This window comes from Pelecanus crispus, unplaced genomic scaffold (genome assembly GCF_030463565.1).
Source record: "Pelecanus crispus isolate bPelCri1 unplaced genomic scaffold, bPelCri1.pri SCAFFOLD_344, whole genome shotgun sequence".
Classification (NCBI taxonomy): domain Eukaryota; kingdom Metazoa; phylum Chordata; class Aves; order Pelecaniformes; family Pelecanidae; genus Pelecanus; species Pelecanus crispus.
Genome location: NW_027461413.1, coordinates 14,843 through 30,598, shown reverse-complemented (window position 1 = coordinate 30,598; position 15,756 = coordinate 14,843). Strand labels below are relative to the sequence as shown.

At 70.6% G+C, this 15,756-nt stretch overlaps 1 protein-coding gene across 1 annotated transcript in view; it reads right to left on the bottom strand.

The window, feature by feature from the left end:
- Positions 1–3: 3 nt before the first annotated feature.
- The window catches only part of LOC142597006 (myosin-binding protein C, fast-type-like), a gene marked incomplete at its 3' end in the record, with an annotated part of 29,550 nt that continues 13,797 nt past the window's right edge, over positions 4–15,756 (bottom strand). Inside the window, 11 exon segments of the mRNA XM_075727451.1 lie at positions 4–126; positions 1,956–2,024; positions 2,026–2,096; positions 6,380–6,464; positions 6,467–6,574; positions 7,940–8,028; positions 8,143–8,310; positions 9,653–9,787; positions 10,614–10,701; positions 10,703–10,803; positions 14,765–14,869. Coding sequence (XP_075583566.1) covers positions 4–126; positions 1,956–2,024; positions 2,026–2,096; positions 6,380–6,464; positions 6,467–6,574; positions 7,940–8,028; positions 8,143–8,310; positions 9,653–9,787; positions 10,614–10,701; positions 10,703–10,803; positions 14,765–14,869 — 1,142 coding nt within the window.

Genomic DNA, 15,756 nt, shown 5'->3' with positions numbered 1-15,756 from the left:
GGGGGTCTCGCTGGCCCCGCACAGGTTCTCGCTGTACACGCGGAACACGTACTCGTTGCCCATCACCAGCTCCGACACCGTGCAGTGGGGCGGCCCCGCGTTGTGCTCGTACACCGTGAACCACTCCTGGGGGCAGCGGGGGCTTGGGGGGCAGCCGGGGGGCAGCCGGGGGGCTGGGGGGCAGCCGGGGCCACGGGGGGCATGGGGGCTGTGGGGGAGGCTGGGGGGCACGGGGGGCATGGGGGCTGGGGGGCAGCTGGGGTTGGGGGCAGCCAGGGGCTGGGGGGGCACGGGGGGCATGGGGGCTGGGGGCAGCCAGGGGGCTGGGGGGCACGGGGGCATGGGCTTGGGGGGCAGCCAGGGGGCACAGGGGCTGGGGGGCAGCTGGGGTTGGGGGCAGCCAGGGGGCTGGGGGGAGCTGGGGGGCAGCTGGGGTTGGGGGGCAGCCTGGGGGGCACGGGGGGCATGGGGGCTGGGGGGCAGCCAGGGGGCTGGGGGGCACGGGGGGCATGGGGGCTGGGGGGCAGCCAGGGGGCACAGGGGGCTGGGGGGCAGCTGGGGTTGGGGGGCAGCCAGGGGGCTGGGGGGCAGCTGGGGGGCAGCTGGGGTTGGGGGGCAGCCAGGGCTGGGGCACGGGGGGGCACGGGGGGCATGGGGGGCTGGGGGGGCAGCCAGGGGGGCTGGGGGGCACGGGGGCATGGGGGCTGGGGGGCAGCCAGGGGGCACAGGGGCTGGGGGGGCAGCTGGGGTTGGGGGGCAGCCAGGGGCTGGGGGGCACGGGGGGCATGGGGGCTGGGGGGCAGCCAGGGGGGCTGGGGGGGCACGGGGGGGCATGGGGGGCTGGGGGGCAGCCAGGGGGCTGGGGGGCAGCTGGGGTTGGGGGGCAGCCAGGGGCTGGGGGGCACGGGGGGCATGGGGGCTGGGGGGCAGCCAGGGGGCTGGGGGGCAGCTGGGGTTGGGGGGCAGCTGGGGGGCAGCCGGGGGCCTGGGGGCACAGGGGCTGGGGGGGAAGCTGGGGGGCACGGGGGCAGCCGGGGGACAGTGGGCTGGGGGGCAGCCGGGGGGCTGGGGGGCAGCTGGGGGCAGCTGGGGTTGGGGGCAGCTGGGGGGGCACGGGGGCTTGGGGGCAGCGGGGGCTGGGGGCAGCAGGGGGCTGGGGGCAGAGGGCACTTGGGGGGCAGTTAAGGGACCAGTGGGGGACAGTTGAGGGGGCACTGGGGGGGACACTTAGGGGGCAGTTGGGGGGCACTTAGGGGCAGTTGGGGGTCTAGGGGGGCATTGGGGCACTTAGGGGGCAGTTGGGGAGCAGCAGGGGCACGTTGGGGGCAGTGGGGGCACTTAGGGGCAGTTGGGGGGCACTTAGGGGGCAGTTGGGGGTCTAGGGGGGCATTGGGGGCACTTAGGGGGCAGTTGGGGAGCAGCAGGGGCACGTTGGGGGCAGTGGGGGCACTTAGGGGGCAGTTGGGGGGCACTTAGGGGGCAGTTGGGGGTCTAGGGGGCATTGGGGGCACTTAGGGGGCAGTTGGGGGCAGGCAGGGGCACGTTGAGGGCAGTGGGGGCACTTAGGGGGCAGTTGGGGGGCAGCGGGGGCACGTTGGGGGCAGTTGGGGCAGTGGGGTCACATAGGGGCAGTTGGGGGGCAGTGGGGGCAGCAGGGGCACTTAGGGGGCAGTTGGGGGGCAGGGGGGGCACTTAGGGGGCAGGGGGGGGGCAGTTGGGGGCAGGAGGGGCACTTAGGGGGCAGGGGGGCACTTAGGGGGCACTTAGGGGGCAGGGGGGCACTTAGGGGCAGGGGGGCAGTTGGGGGCAGGGGGGGCACTTAGGGGGCAGGGGGGCACTTAGGGGGCACTTAGGGGCAGGGGGGCACTTGGGGGGCAGGGGGGCACTTAGGGGGCACTTAGGGGGCAGGGGGGGCACTTAGGGGGCAGGGGGGCACTTGGGGGGCGCCCCCTCACCATGGTCCTCTTGTCGGCCTTCTGCACGGTGTAGCCGGTGACCTCGCAGTTGCCGTCGTCCTGGGGGGGGCTCCCACTCCAGCAGCGCGTTGAAGCCCCAAACCTCCTTCACCCGCACCCCCCGCGGCGGGCCCGGACGCTCTGCGGCACCCACGGCACCCACCGTCACCCGCGCACCCACCCGCACCCCACGGCACCCGCGGCACCCACCGTCACCCACGGCACCCATGGCACCCACGGCACCCACCCGCACCCGCGGCACCCACCCGCACCCCACGGCACCCACGGCACCCCACGGCACCCATGGCACCCATGGCACCCACGGCACCCCACCCGCACCCATGGCACCCACCGGCACCCACCCGCACCCATGGCACCCACGGCACCCACCCGCACCCCGCGGCACCCATGGCACCCACGGCACCCACCCGCACCCATGGCACCCACCCGCACCCCACGGCACCCCATGGCACCCACGGCACCCACGGCACCCACCGTCACCCACGGCACCCATGGCACCCATGGCACCCACGGCACCCACGGCACCCACCGTCACCCACGGCACCCATGGCACCCATGGCACCCACGGCACCCACCCGCACCGCCCAGCACCCATGGCACCCACGCACCCACCCGCACCCCCCGCAGCGGGCCCGCCACTCTGCGGCACCCACGGCACCCCACGGCCCCCACCACACCCCATGGCATCCCACGGCACCCCACAGCACCCCATGGCACCCACCGTCACTCACCGCACCCACGGCACCCACCGCACCCCATGGCACCCACCCACACCCCCTGCGGCAGGCCCGGACGCTCTGTGGCACCCATGGCACCCACGGCACCCACCCGCACCCATGGCACCCACCCGCACCCCACGGCACCCCGCGGCACCCATAGCACCCACCCGCACCCCACGGCACCCACAGCACCCATGGCACCCATGGCACCCACGGCACCCACCGGCACCCACCCGCACCCCGCAGCACCCCACAGCACCCATGGCAACCACGGCACCCACCCGCACCCATGGCACCCACGGCACCCACCCGCACCCCGCGGCACCCCACGGCACCCATGGCACCCACAGCACCACCGCACCCCACGGCACCCATGGCACCCACGGCACCTACCCGCACCCCACGGACCCCACAGCACCCACTGCACCCCACCCGCACCCCACAGCACCCCACGGCACCCACCTGCACCCACCCGCACCCCACGGCACCCACGGCACCCACCGTAGCGGGCCCGGCCGCTCTGCGGCACCCGCTGGCACCCACGGCACCCACTGTCACCCGCTGGCACCCACTGGCATCCACCAGCACCCACGGTCACCCAGCCCCCTCAGCCCCCCCCAGACGGGCCCAAACACCCCCGGTGCGCTGCTCCCAGTGCCCCCAGTGCCTCCCAGCCCAGTGCGCCCAGTACCCCCAGTGTGCCCAGTACCCCCAGTCCCAGTGCGCCCAGTACAGCTCAGCCCAGTGCGCCCAGTACAGCCTGTCCCAGTGCGCCCAGTACAGCTCAGCCCAGTGTGCCCAGTACCCCCAGTGTGCCCAGTACCCCCAGTCCCAGTGCGCCCAGTACAGCTCAGCCCAGTGCGCCCAGTACAGCCTGTCCCAGTGCGCCCAGTACCCCCAGTGTGCCCAGTACCCCCAGTCCCAGTGCACCCAGTACAGCTCAGCCCAGTGCGCCCAGTACAGCCTGTCCCAGTGCGCCCAGTACAGCTCAGCCCAGTGTGCCCAGTACCCCCAGTGTGCCCAGTACCCCCAGTCCCAGTGCGCCCAGTACAGCTCAGCCCAGTGCGCCCAGTACAGCCTGTCCCAGTGCGCCCAGTACCCCCAGTGTGCCCAGTACCCCCAGTCCCAGTGCACCCAGTACAGCTCAGCCCAGTGCGCCCAGTACAGCCTGTCCCAGTGCACCCAGTACAGCTCAGCCCAGTGTGCCCAGTACCCCCAGTGTGCCCAGTACCCCCAGTCCCAGTGCGCCCAGTACAGCTCAGCCCAGTGCGCCCAGTACAGCCTGTCCCAGTGCGCCCAGTACCCCCAGTGTGCCCAGTACCCCCAGTCCCAGTGCACCCAGTACAGCTCAGCCCAGTGCGCCCAGTACCCCCAGGGTGCCCAGTACCCCCAGTCCCAGTGCGCCCAGTACAGCTCAGCCCAGTGCGCCCAGTACAGCCTGTCCCAGTGCGCCCAGTACAGCTCAGCCCAGTGTGCCCAGTACCCCCAGTGTGCCCAGTACCCCCCAGTCCCAGTGCACCCAGTACAGCTCAGCCCAGTGCGCCCAGTACAGCCTGTCCCAGTGCGCCCAGTGCCTCCCAGCCCAGTGTGCCCAGTACCCCCAGTGTGCCCAGTACCCCCAGTCCCACTGCACCCAGTACAGCTCAGCCCAGTGGTCCCAGTACAGCCTGTCCCAGTGCTCCCAGTGCAGCCTGTCCCAGTGCAACCCAGTGCTCCCAGTACATCCAGTGCCCACCGATGACATGGACGCCCAGGGTGGCCGTGTCCTCCATGTTCTCAACCTGCATCGCACCACGCCAGCCCAGTCCCAGTGCTCCCAGTACAGCTCAGCCCAGTGCTCCCAGTACAGCTCAACCCAGTGCTCCCAGTGCAGCCTGTCCCAGTGCTCCCAGTACAGCTCCCAGTGCTCCCAGTACAGCTCAGCCCAGTGCTCCCAGTACAGCTCAACCCAGTGCTCCCAGTGCAGCCTGTCCCAGTGCTCCCAGTACAGCTCCCAGTGCTCCCAGTACAGCTCAGCCCAGTGCTCCCAGTACAGCTCAACCCAGTGCTCCCAGTGCAGCCTGTCCCAGTGTGCCCAGTACAACCTGTCACAGTGTGCTCAGTACAGCTCAGCCCAGCGCCCCCAGTACAGCCTGTCGCAGTGCCCCCAGTCCCAGCCCTCCCAGTCCATCCCCTCCAGTGCTCCCAGTACAGCTCAGCCCAGTGCGCCCAGTGCAGCCTGTCCCAGTGCTCCCAGTGCAGCCTGTCCCAGTGCTCCCAGTGCTCTCAGTGCCCACCAACGACACGCAATGGGAATGCCCTCCGTGTTCCCAACCTGCCTCGCACCGGGTGGTGCCAGCCCGGCTCCCCCATCCCAGTGCCCCCCAGTCCCAGTGCTCCCAGTGCCCCCAGTCCCAGTGCCCCCAGTGCCCCCAGTGCCCACCGACGACGCGGAGCTGCAGGGTGGCCGTGTCCTCCATGTTCTCCATCCGCATCGCACCACGCGATGCCAGCCCAGCTCCCCATCCCACTGCTCCCACTGCTCCCAGTCCATCCCCTCCAGCGCTCCCAGCGCTCCCAGTGCCCCCAGTCCCAGCGCTCCCAGTGCCCACCGACGACGCGGAGCTGCAGGGTGGCCGTGTCCTCCATGTTCTCCATCCGCATCGCACCACGCGATGCCAGCCCAGCTCCCCATCCCACTGCTCCCACTGCTCCCAGTCCATCCCCTCCAGCGCTCCCAGCGCTCCCAGCGCTCCCAGTGCCCCCAGTCCCAGCGCTCCCAGTGCCCCCGGTGCCCACCGACGACGCAGAGCTGCAGGGTGACCACGTCCTCCATGTTCTCCATCTGCATCGCACCACGCGATGCCAGCCCAGCTCCCCATCCCACTGCTCCCACTGCTCCCAGTGCCCCCGGTCCCAGCGCTCCCAGTGCTCCCAGCACTCCCAGTCCCAGCGCTCCCAGCACTCCCAGTGCCCCCGGTGCCCACCGACGACGCAGAGCTGCAGGGTGACCACGTCCTCCATGTTCTCCATCTGCATCGCACCACGCGATGCCAGCCCAGCTCCCCATCCCACTGCTCCCACTGCTCCCAGTGCCCCCGGTCCCAGCGCTCCCAGTGCTCCCAGCACTCCCAGTCCCAGCGCTCCCAGCACTCCCAGTGCCCCCAGTGCCCACCGACGACGCGGAGCTGCAGGGTGACCACGCCCTCCATGTTCTCCATCTGCATCGCACCACGCGATGCCAGCCCAGCTCCCCATCCCACTGCTCCCACTGCTCCCAGTGCCCCCGGTCCCAGCGCTCCCAGTGCTCCCAGCACTCCCAGTCCCAGCGCTCCCAGCACTCCCAGTGCCCCCGGTGCCCACCGACGACGCGGAGCTGCAGGGTGACCACGTCCTCCATGTTCTCCATCTGCATCGCACCACGCGATGCCAGCCCAGCTCCCCATCCCACTGCTCCCACTGCTCCCAGTGCCCCCGGTCCCAGCGCTCCCAGTGCTCCCAGCACTCCCAGTCCCAGCGCTCCCAGCACTCCCAGTGCCCCCAGTGCCCACCGACGACGCGGAGCTGCAGGGTGACCACGCCCTCCATGTTCTCCATCTGCATCGCACCACGCGATGCCAGCCCAGCTCCCCATCCCACTGCTCCCACTGCTCCCAGTCCATCCCCTCCAGCGCTCCCAGCGCTCCCAGCGCTCCCAGTGCCCACCGACGACGCGGAGCTGCAGGGTGGCCGTGTCCTCCATGTTCTCGATCTGCAGGTGCAGCTGGTAGGGCCCCGAGTGCTGCCGCGCGGGCCCGCCCGGATGAAGAAGACGGTGTCGGTGTCGGAGGTGCGGATGTGGATGTCCTCCCCCAGCGCCTTGCCCTCCTTCGTCCAGGTCACCCGCGGCCGCGGCTTCCCCTGTGGGACCCACGGCGCTGTGGGGCTGCCCTGTGGTGCTGTGGGGGCTGGCGGCTGCCCCATAGCGCCGTGGGGCAGCGAATTTCCGATAGCGCTATGGAGCTGTAGTTTTACCCTATGGCACTACAGGGCTGGGAGCTTCCCCTATAGCGCTATGGGGCTGCGAGCTTAACCTGTACCGCTATGGGGCTGTGAGCTTCCCCTATAGCGCTGTGGGGCTGCGAGCTTCCCCTATAGCGCTATGGGGCTGTGAGCTTAACCTGTACCGCTATGGGGCTGTGAGCTTCCCCTATAGCGCTGTGGGGCTGTGAGCTTCCCCTATAGCGCTGTGGGGCTGCGAGCTTAACCTGTACCGCTATGGGGCTGTGAGCTTCCCCTATAGCGCTGTGGGGCTGTGCCCCCTGCCATGGGGCTGTGAGCTTCCCGTATAGCGCCGTGGGGCTGGGACCTTCCCCTATAGTGCTGTGGGGCTGGGAGCTTCCCCTATAGCGCTGTGGGGCTGGGAGCTTCCCCTATAGTGCTATGGGGCTGCAAGCTTAACCTGTACCGCTATGGGGCTGTGAGCTTCCCCTATAGCGCTGTGGGGCTGCAAGCTTAACCTGTACCGCTATGGGGCTGTGAGCTTCCCCTATAGCGCTGTGGGGCTGTGAGCTTCCCCTATAGCGCTGTAGGGCTGTGCCCCCCGCTGTGGGGCAGCAAGCTTCCCCTATAGCGCCGTGGGGCTGTGAGCTCACCCTATAGCGCTATGGGGCTGTGAGCTTCCCCGATAGAGCTGTGGGGCTGTGAGCTCACCCTATAGCACCATGGGGCTGTGCCCCCCGCCGTGGGGCAGCAAGCTTCCCCTATAGCGCTGTGGGGCTGTGAGCTTACCCTATAGCGCTGTGGGGCTGTGAGCTCACCCTATAGCGCTGTGGGGCTGTGAGCTCACCCTATAGCACCATGGGCTGTGCCCCCCGCCGTGGGGCAGCGAGCTTCCCCTATAGCGCCGTGGGGCTGTGAGCTTACCCTATAGCACTGTGGGGCTGTGAGCTCACCCTATAGCACCATGGGGCTGTGCCCCCCCGCCGTGGGGCAGCGAGCTTCCCCTATAGCACCGTGGGGCTGTGAGCTTACCCTATAGCACCGTGGGGCTGTGAGCTCACCCTATAGCACCATGGGGCTGTGCCCCCCGCCGTGGGGCAGCGAGCTTCCCCTATAGCGCCGTGGGGCTGTGAGCTCACCCTGTAGCGCTGTGGGGCTGTGAGCTCACCCTATAGCGCCGTGGGGCTGTGAGCTCACCCTGTAGCGCTGTGGGGCTGTGAGCTCACCCTATAGCGCCGTGGGGCTGTGCCCCCCGCCGTGGGGCAGCCCCCCCGCGCCCCTCACCTGGAAGGGGATGACGAGGTTGACCTGCTCCCCCACCTTCCTGACGTAGGTCTGCCGCAGCTGCCGCGGCAGCCGGATTTTGGGGCGCTCTGGGGGGGAGATGGAGAGGAGCCGTGGGGCGGGGGCGAGCCCGGGGGCAGGGGGGCTGCCCCACACCCCACGCCCCCCCCTCTCTGCCCCACGGCCGCCCCACGGGCACGCACCCACGATCTCGCGGATGGTGACGGGCTGGGCCAGCGTGGCCGGGGGGCTCTTGCCGGCGATGTTGACCCCGATGACGCGGAAGAGCAGCTTCTCCCCCGTGGGCAGCCCCCGCACCGTGAAGCCGCAGCGCTCCACCAGCTCCGTGTTGGCCGGGACCCACTCCTCCGCTGGGGGGCAGGGTTGGGGGGCACGGGGTCGGGGGGTGGGGTCGGGGGGCAAGGGTTGGGGGCACAGGGTTGGGGATATGGGGTTGGGGGGGTGGGTTGGGGTGGTGTGGGGTCGGGGATATGGGGTTGGGGGGCAGGGTTGGGGGGGCAGGAGATTGGGATATGGGGTTGGGGGGCAAGGGTTGGGGTGGTGTGGGGCTGGGGATACGGGGCTGGGGATATGGGGTTGGGGGCACAGGGTTGGGGGCACAGGGTTGGGGATATGGGGTTGGAGGGCAAGGATTGGGGTGGTGTGGGGCTGGGAATATGGGGCTGGGGGGCAGGGTTGGGGTGCTATGGGGTTGGGGGCACAGGATTGGGGATATGGGGTTGGGGGGCAGGGTTGGGGTGGTGTGGGGCTGGGGATATGGGGCTGGGGGGCAGGGTTGGGGGGCAGGAGGTTGGGGATATGGGGCTGGGGATATGGGGTTGGGGGCAGGGTTGGGGGCACAGGGTTGGGGATATGGGGTTGGGGGGGTGGGTTGGGGTGGTGTGGGGCTAGGAATATGGGGCTGGGGGGCAGGGTTGGGGGGGCAGGAGGTTGGGGATATGGGGCTGGGGATATGGGGTTGGGGGGCAGGGTTGGGGTGCTATGGGGTTGGGGGCACAGGATTGGGGATATGGGGTTGGGGGGCAGTAGGTTGGGATATGGGGTTGGGGGGCAGGGTTGGGGTGGTGTGGGGCTGGGGATATGGGGCTGGGGGGCAGGGTTGGGGGGCAGGAGGTTGGGGATATGGGGCTGGGGATATGGGGTTGGGGTGCTATGGGGCTGGGAATATGGGGCTGGGGAGCAGGGTTGAGGGGCAGGAGATTGGGATATGGGGTTGGGGGCAGGGTTGGGGTGCTATGGGGCTGGGGACACAGGATTGGGGATATGGGGTTGGGGGGTGGGGTTGGGGGGCAGGGTTAGGGGCACAGGGTTGGGGTGCTATAGGGCTGGGGATATGGGGTTGGGGGGCAGGATTGGGGTGGTGTGGGGCTGGGGATATGGGGTTGGGGGGCAGGAGGTTGGGATATGGGGCTGGGGGGCAGGGTTGGGGGGCAGGAGTTTGGGATATGGGGCTGGGGATATGGGGTTGGGGGGCAGGAGGTTGGGATATGGGGCTGGGGGGCAGGGTTGGGGGGCAGGAGGTTGGGATATGGGGCTGGGGGGCAGGGTTGGGGGGCAGGAGGTTGGGATATGGGGCTGGGGGGCAGGGTTGGGGATATGGGGTTGGGGGGCTGGGCGAGGCGGGCGAGGGGGCCGTGGGGCAGGGCCGTGGGGCAGGGCCGTGGGGCAGGGCTATGGGGCAGCCCCACTCACAGCCCTCGCGGCAGTACTCCACCAGGTAGCCGTCGATGCCCCCCGCCCCCACGCGCAGCGGCGGCCGCCACTTGAGCGTGGCCGTGGTGTCGGTGACGTCCTCCAGCAGCAGGTGGGTGGGCTCGCTCGTGGGGGCTGGGGGCACCCCCGTCACCCCCTGCGCCCCCACACCCCCGGGGCCACCCCGGCCCCCAGGACCCCCCAAACCCCTCCAGGACACCCAAAACCCCCTCCGGGACCCCCCAAACCCCCTCGATCCTCCCCCAGGACCCCCCCAAACCCCCTCAATCCTCCCCCAGGACCCCCCAAACCCTCTCGATCCTCCCCCAGACCCCCCAGGACCCCCCAACCCCCGCCAGGACCCCCCCAAACCCCCTCGATCCTCCCCCAGACCCCCAGGACCCCCCAAACCCCCTCTGGGACCCCCAAACCCCCTCTCTCCTCCCCCAGGACCCCCCAAACCCCCCTCTCTCCTCCCCCAAGACCCCCCAGGACCCCCCAGTACCCTTCAGGACCCCCCCAAATCCCCTCCAGGACCCCCCAATCCCCCCCCCCGGACCCCCAGGCCCCTCCAGGACCCCCCAACCCCCCCCTCTCTTCTCCCTCAGGCCCCCCCAGGACCCCCCAAACCCCCTCTCTTCTTCCCCAGGCCCCTCCAGGACCCCCCAACCCCCCCCCCAGGACCCCCCAAATCCCCCCCCAGGACCCCCCAGGCCCCTTCATAGCCCCCCAAATCCCCCCCAGGACCCCCCCAGGGCCCCTCCAGGACCCCCCAACCCCCCCCCCAGGACCCCCCAAATCCCCCCCCAGGACCCCCCAGGCCCCTTCATAGCCCCCCAAATCCCCCCCAGGACCCCCCAGGCCCCTCCAGGACCCCCCAAAGCCCCCCCCAGGACCCCCCAAATCCCCTCCAGGACCCCTCAATCCCCCCCCCAGGCCCCCCCACATCCCCCCCGCGCACCGATGGGCATGAAGGGCTGGGTGTTGTGGCTGGGCTGGGAGACGCCGATGGTGTTGACGGCGAAGACGCGCATCTCGTAGAGCACCCCCCTCGATCATGCGCGTGGACTCGAAGGTGGTCCCGGCATAGACCTCGAAGTTCAGCTTCACCCAGCGCATGGAGCCCTTCTTCTTCCTCTCCATCAGGTACCCTGGCGCGGGGGGCACGCGGGGGCACGCGTGGGCGGGGGCACGCGTGGGCAGGGGACACGCGTGGGCAGGGGACACGCATGGACAGGGGACATGCATGGGCAGGGAGATGTGTAGGCAGGGACACATGGGCAAGGGACACACGGGCAAGGGACACACATGGGCAAGGAGATGTGTGGGCAGGGGACACGCGTGGGCAGGGGACACGCGTGGGCAGGGGACACACATGGACAGGGGACATGCATGGGCAGGGAGATGTGTAGGCAGGGACACATGGGCAAGGGACACATGGGCAAGGGACACACATGGGCAAGGAGATGTGTGGGCAGGGGACACGCGTGGGCAGGGGACACGCGTGGGCAGGGGACACGCATGGACAGGGGACATGCATGGGCAGGGAGATGTGTAGGCAGGGACACATGGGCAAGGGACACACGGGCAAGGGACACACATGGGCAAGGAGATGTGTGGGCAGGGGACACGCGTGGGCAGGGGACACGCGTGGGCAGGGGACACGCATGGACAGGGGACATGCATGGGCAGGGAGATGTGTAGGCAGGGACACATGGGCAAGGGACACACGGGCAAGGGACACACATGGGCAAGGAGATGTGTGGGCAGGGGACACGCGTGGGCAGGGGACACGCGTGGGCAGGGGACACGCATGGACAGGGGACATGCATGGGCAGGGAGATGTGTAGGCAGGGACACATAGGCAAGGGACACATGGGCAAGGGACACACATGGGCAAGGAGATGTGTGGGCAGGGGACACACGTGGGCAGGGACTCACGTGTGGGCAGGGACTCACGTGGGCAGGGGACATGTGTGGGCAGGGGACATGTGTGGGCAGGGGACACGCATGGGCAGGGGACATGCATGGACAGGGAGATGTGTAGGCAGGGACACATGGGCAAGGGACACACATGGGCAAGGAGATGTGTGGGCAGGGGACACGCGTGGGCAGGGGACACGCGTGGGCAGGGGCAGGCAGTGACATGGGTGGGGACACGTGTGGGCAGGGAGATGTGCGGGGCAGGGAGATGCGTGGGCAGGGAACACACGTGGGCAGGGAGACATGTGGACAAGGGACACACGTGGGCAGGGGACACGCGTGGGCAGGGACTCACGTGGGCAGGGGACACGTGTGGGCAGGGGACACGCATGGGCAGGGACTCACGTGGGCAGGGACTCACGTGTGGGCAGGGACTCACGTGGGCAGGGGACATGTGTGGGCAAGGGACACGAGTGGGCAGGGGCATGCGTGGGCAGGGGGCATGCATGGGCAGGGGACGTGTGGGCAGGGACATGCGTGGGCAAGGGAGATGTGTGGGCAGGGACACGTGTGGGCAGGGGACACACATGGGCAGGGGACACACATGGGCAGGGGCAGGCAGTGACATGGATGGGTGGGGACACGTGTGGGCAGGGAGATGTGCGGGACAGGGAGATGCGTGGGCAGGGAGACATGTGGACAAGGGACACGCGTGGGCAGGGGACACGCGTGGGCAGGGGACACGCATGGGCAGGGACTCACGTGGGCAGGGGACACGTGTGGGCAGGGGACACGCATGGGCAGGGACTCACGTGGGCAGGGACTCACGTGTGGGCAGGGACTCACGTGTGGGCAGGGGACACGTGTGGGCAGGGGACACGCGTGGGCAGGGGACACGCGTGGGCAGGGACTCACGTGGGCAGGGGACACGCATGGGCAGGGGACACGCATGGGCAGGGACTCACGTGGGCAGGGACTCACGTGTGGGCAGGGGACACGTGTGGGCAGGGGACACGAGTGGGCAGGGGACACGAGTGGGCAGGGGCATGCGTGGGCAGGGGGCATGCATGGGCAGGGGACGTGTGGGCAGGGACATGCGTGGGCAGGGGACACACATGGGCAGGGGCAGGCAGTGACATGGATGGGTGGGGACACGTGTGGGCAGGGAGATGTGCGGGGCAGGGAGATGCGTGGGCAGGGAACACGCGTGGGCAGGGAGACATGTGGACAAGGGACACACGTGGGCAGGGGACATGCATGGGCAGGGGACACGCGTGGGCAGGGGACACGCGTGGGCAGGGACTCCTCACGTGGGCAGGGGACGTGTGGGCAGGGGACACGAGTGGGCAGGGGCATGCGTGGGTGGGGGGCACGCGTGGGCAGGGGACGTGTGGGCAAGGGAGATGTGTGGGCAGGGACACGTGTGGGCAGGGGACACACATGGGCAGGGGATGTTGGCAGGGAGACACGTGGGCAGGGAGACACGTGGGCAGGGGACACGCGTGGGCAGGGGACACGCGTGGGCAGGGGCAGGCAGTGACATGGATGGGTGGGGAGACACATGGGCAGGGACACACGTGGGCAAGGAGATGTGAGGGCAGGGAGATGCGTGGGCAGGGGACACACGTGGGCAGGGAACACGCGTGCATGGGCAGGGAGACGTGTGGACAGGGGAGACGTGGGCAGGGACAGGCAGTGACACGGATGGGTGGGGAGATACGTGGGCAAGGGACACGCATGGGCAACGAGATGTGAGGGCAGGGAGATGCGTGGGCAGGGGACACGCGTGGGCAGAGATGGGCACAGGCAGGACACGCGTGGGCAGGGACGGGCACGGGCAGGACACGCGCGGGCAGGGACGGGCACGGGCAGGACATGCGTGGGCAGGCAGTGGCACGGGCAGGACACGCGTGGGCAGGGATGGGTGTGGGCAGGACACGCGTGGGCAGGCAGTGGTGCGGGCAGGACACGCGTGGGCAGGGATGGGTGTGGGCAGGACACGCGTGGGCAGGCAGTGGTGCGGGCAGGACACGCGTGGGCAGGCAGTGGTGCGGGCAGGACACGCGTGGGCAGAGATGGGCACAGGCAGGACACGCGTGGGCAGGGACAGGCACGGGCAGGACACGCGTGGGCAGGCAGTGGTGCGGGCAGGACACGCGTGGGCAGGGATGGGTGTGGGCAGGACACGCGTGGGCAGGCAGTGGTGCGGGCAGGACACGCGTGGGCAGGCAGTGGTGCGGGCAGGACACGCGTGGGCAGAGATGGGCACAGGCAGGACACGCGTGGGCAGGGACGGGCACGGGCAGGACACGTGTGGGCAGGCAGTGGTGCGGGCAGGACACGCGTGGGCAGGGATGGGTGTGGGCAGGACACGCGTGGGCAGGCAGTGGTGCGGGCAGGACACGCGTGGGCAGGACACGCGTGGGCAGGGACCAGCGTGGGCAGGACACACGTGGGCAGGCAGTGGCGTGGGCAGGACACATGTGGGCAGGGATGGGCACGGGCAGGACACGCGTGGGCAGGACACGCGTGGGCAGGACACGCGTGGGCAGGGACCAGCGTGGGCAGGACACACGTGGGCAGGCAGTGGCGTGGGCAGGACATGCGTGGGCAGGGATGGGCACGGGCAGGACACGCGTGGGCAGGACACGCGTGGGCAGGGATGGGCACGGGCAGGACACGCGTGGGCAGGGACGGGCGTGGGCAGGACACGCGTGGGCAGGCAGTGGTGCGGGCAGGACACGCGTGGGCAGGGATGGGTGTGGGCAGGACACGCGTGGGCAGGCAGTGGTGCGGGCAGGACACGCGTGGGCAGGCAGTGGTGCGGGCAGGACACGCGTGGGCAGAGATGGGCACAGGCAGGACACGCGTGGGCAGGGACGGGCACGGGCAGGACACGCGTGGGCAGGCAGTGGTGCGGGCAGGACACGCGTGGGCAGGGATGGGTGTGGGCAGGACACGCGTGGGCAGGCAGTGGTGCGGGCAGGACACGCGTGGGCAGGACACGCGTGGGCAGGGACCAGCGTGGGCAGGACACACGTGGGCAGGCAGTGGCGTGGGCAGGACACATGTGGGCAGGGATGGGCACGGGCAGGACACGCGTGGGCAGGACACACATGGGCAGGGATGGGCACGGGCAGGACACGCGTGGGCAGGGATGGGCACGGGCAGGACACGCGTGGCACTCACCGGTGACCGGCTGCCCCCCGTCGTACTTGGGGGGCTCCCAGGCCAGCACGGCCCAGTCCTCCCCCACCGAGGTGATGCGCACGGCCTCGGGGGGGTCGGGCACGTCTGCGGGGACACGCGGGGACACGCGGGGACACGCGCTGGCACGGGGGCACACGCGGCACCCCCCGCCTGGGTACCCCCTCCCCGTGTCCCCCTGTCCCCTGCCCCACATCCCCGTGTCCCCTCGTCCCAGCCCCACACCGTGTCCCCTGCCACCCCCATGTCCCCTGTCCCCACATCCCCCACGTCCCCGTGCCCCCAGCCCCACGTCCCCGTGTCCCCTGCCACCCCCATGTCCCCTGTCCCCACATCCCCCACGTCCCCCTGTCCCCAGCCCCACGTCCCCGTCCCCTGCCACCCCCTGTGTCCCCCTCGTCCCCACGTCCCCGTGCCCCCTGCCACCCCACGTCCCCTCGTCCCAGCCCCACGTCCCCGTGTCCCCTGCACCCCCGTGTCCCCTCGTCCCCATATCCCCGTGTCCCCTCCTCCCAGCCCCACACCCCCACGTCCCCGTGTCCCCTGCCACTCCTGTGTCCCCTCGTCCCCAGCATCCCCCGTGTCCCCAGCCCCACGTCCCCTCGCCCCCTGCCACCCCTGTGTCCCCTCGTCCCCACGGCCCCGTGCCCCCTGACACCCCACGTCCCCTCGTCCCCACGTCCCTGTGCCCCCTGACACCCCACGTCCCCTCGTCCCCACATCCCTGTGCCCCCTGACACCCCACGTCCCCTCGTCCCCACGTCCCTGTGCCCCCTGACACCCCACGTCCCCTCGTCCCCACGGCCCCGTGCCCCCTGCCACCCCTGTGTCCCCTCGTCCCCCACGTCCCCGTGCCCCCTGACACCCCACGTCCCCTCGTCCCCACGTCCCTATGCCCCCTGACACCCCACGTCCCCTCGTCCCCACGTCCCTGTGCCCCCTGACACCCCACGTCCCCTCGTCCCCACGTCCCC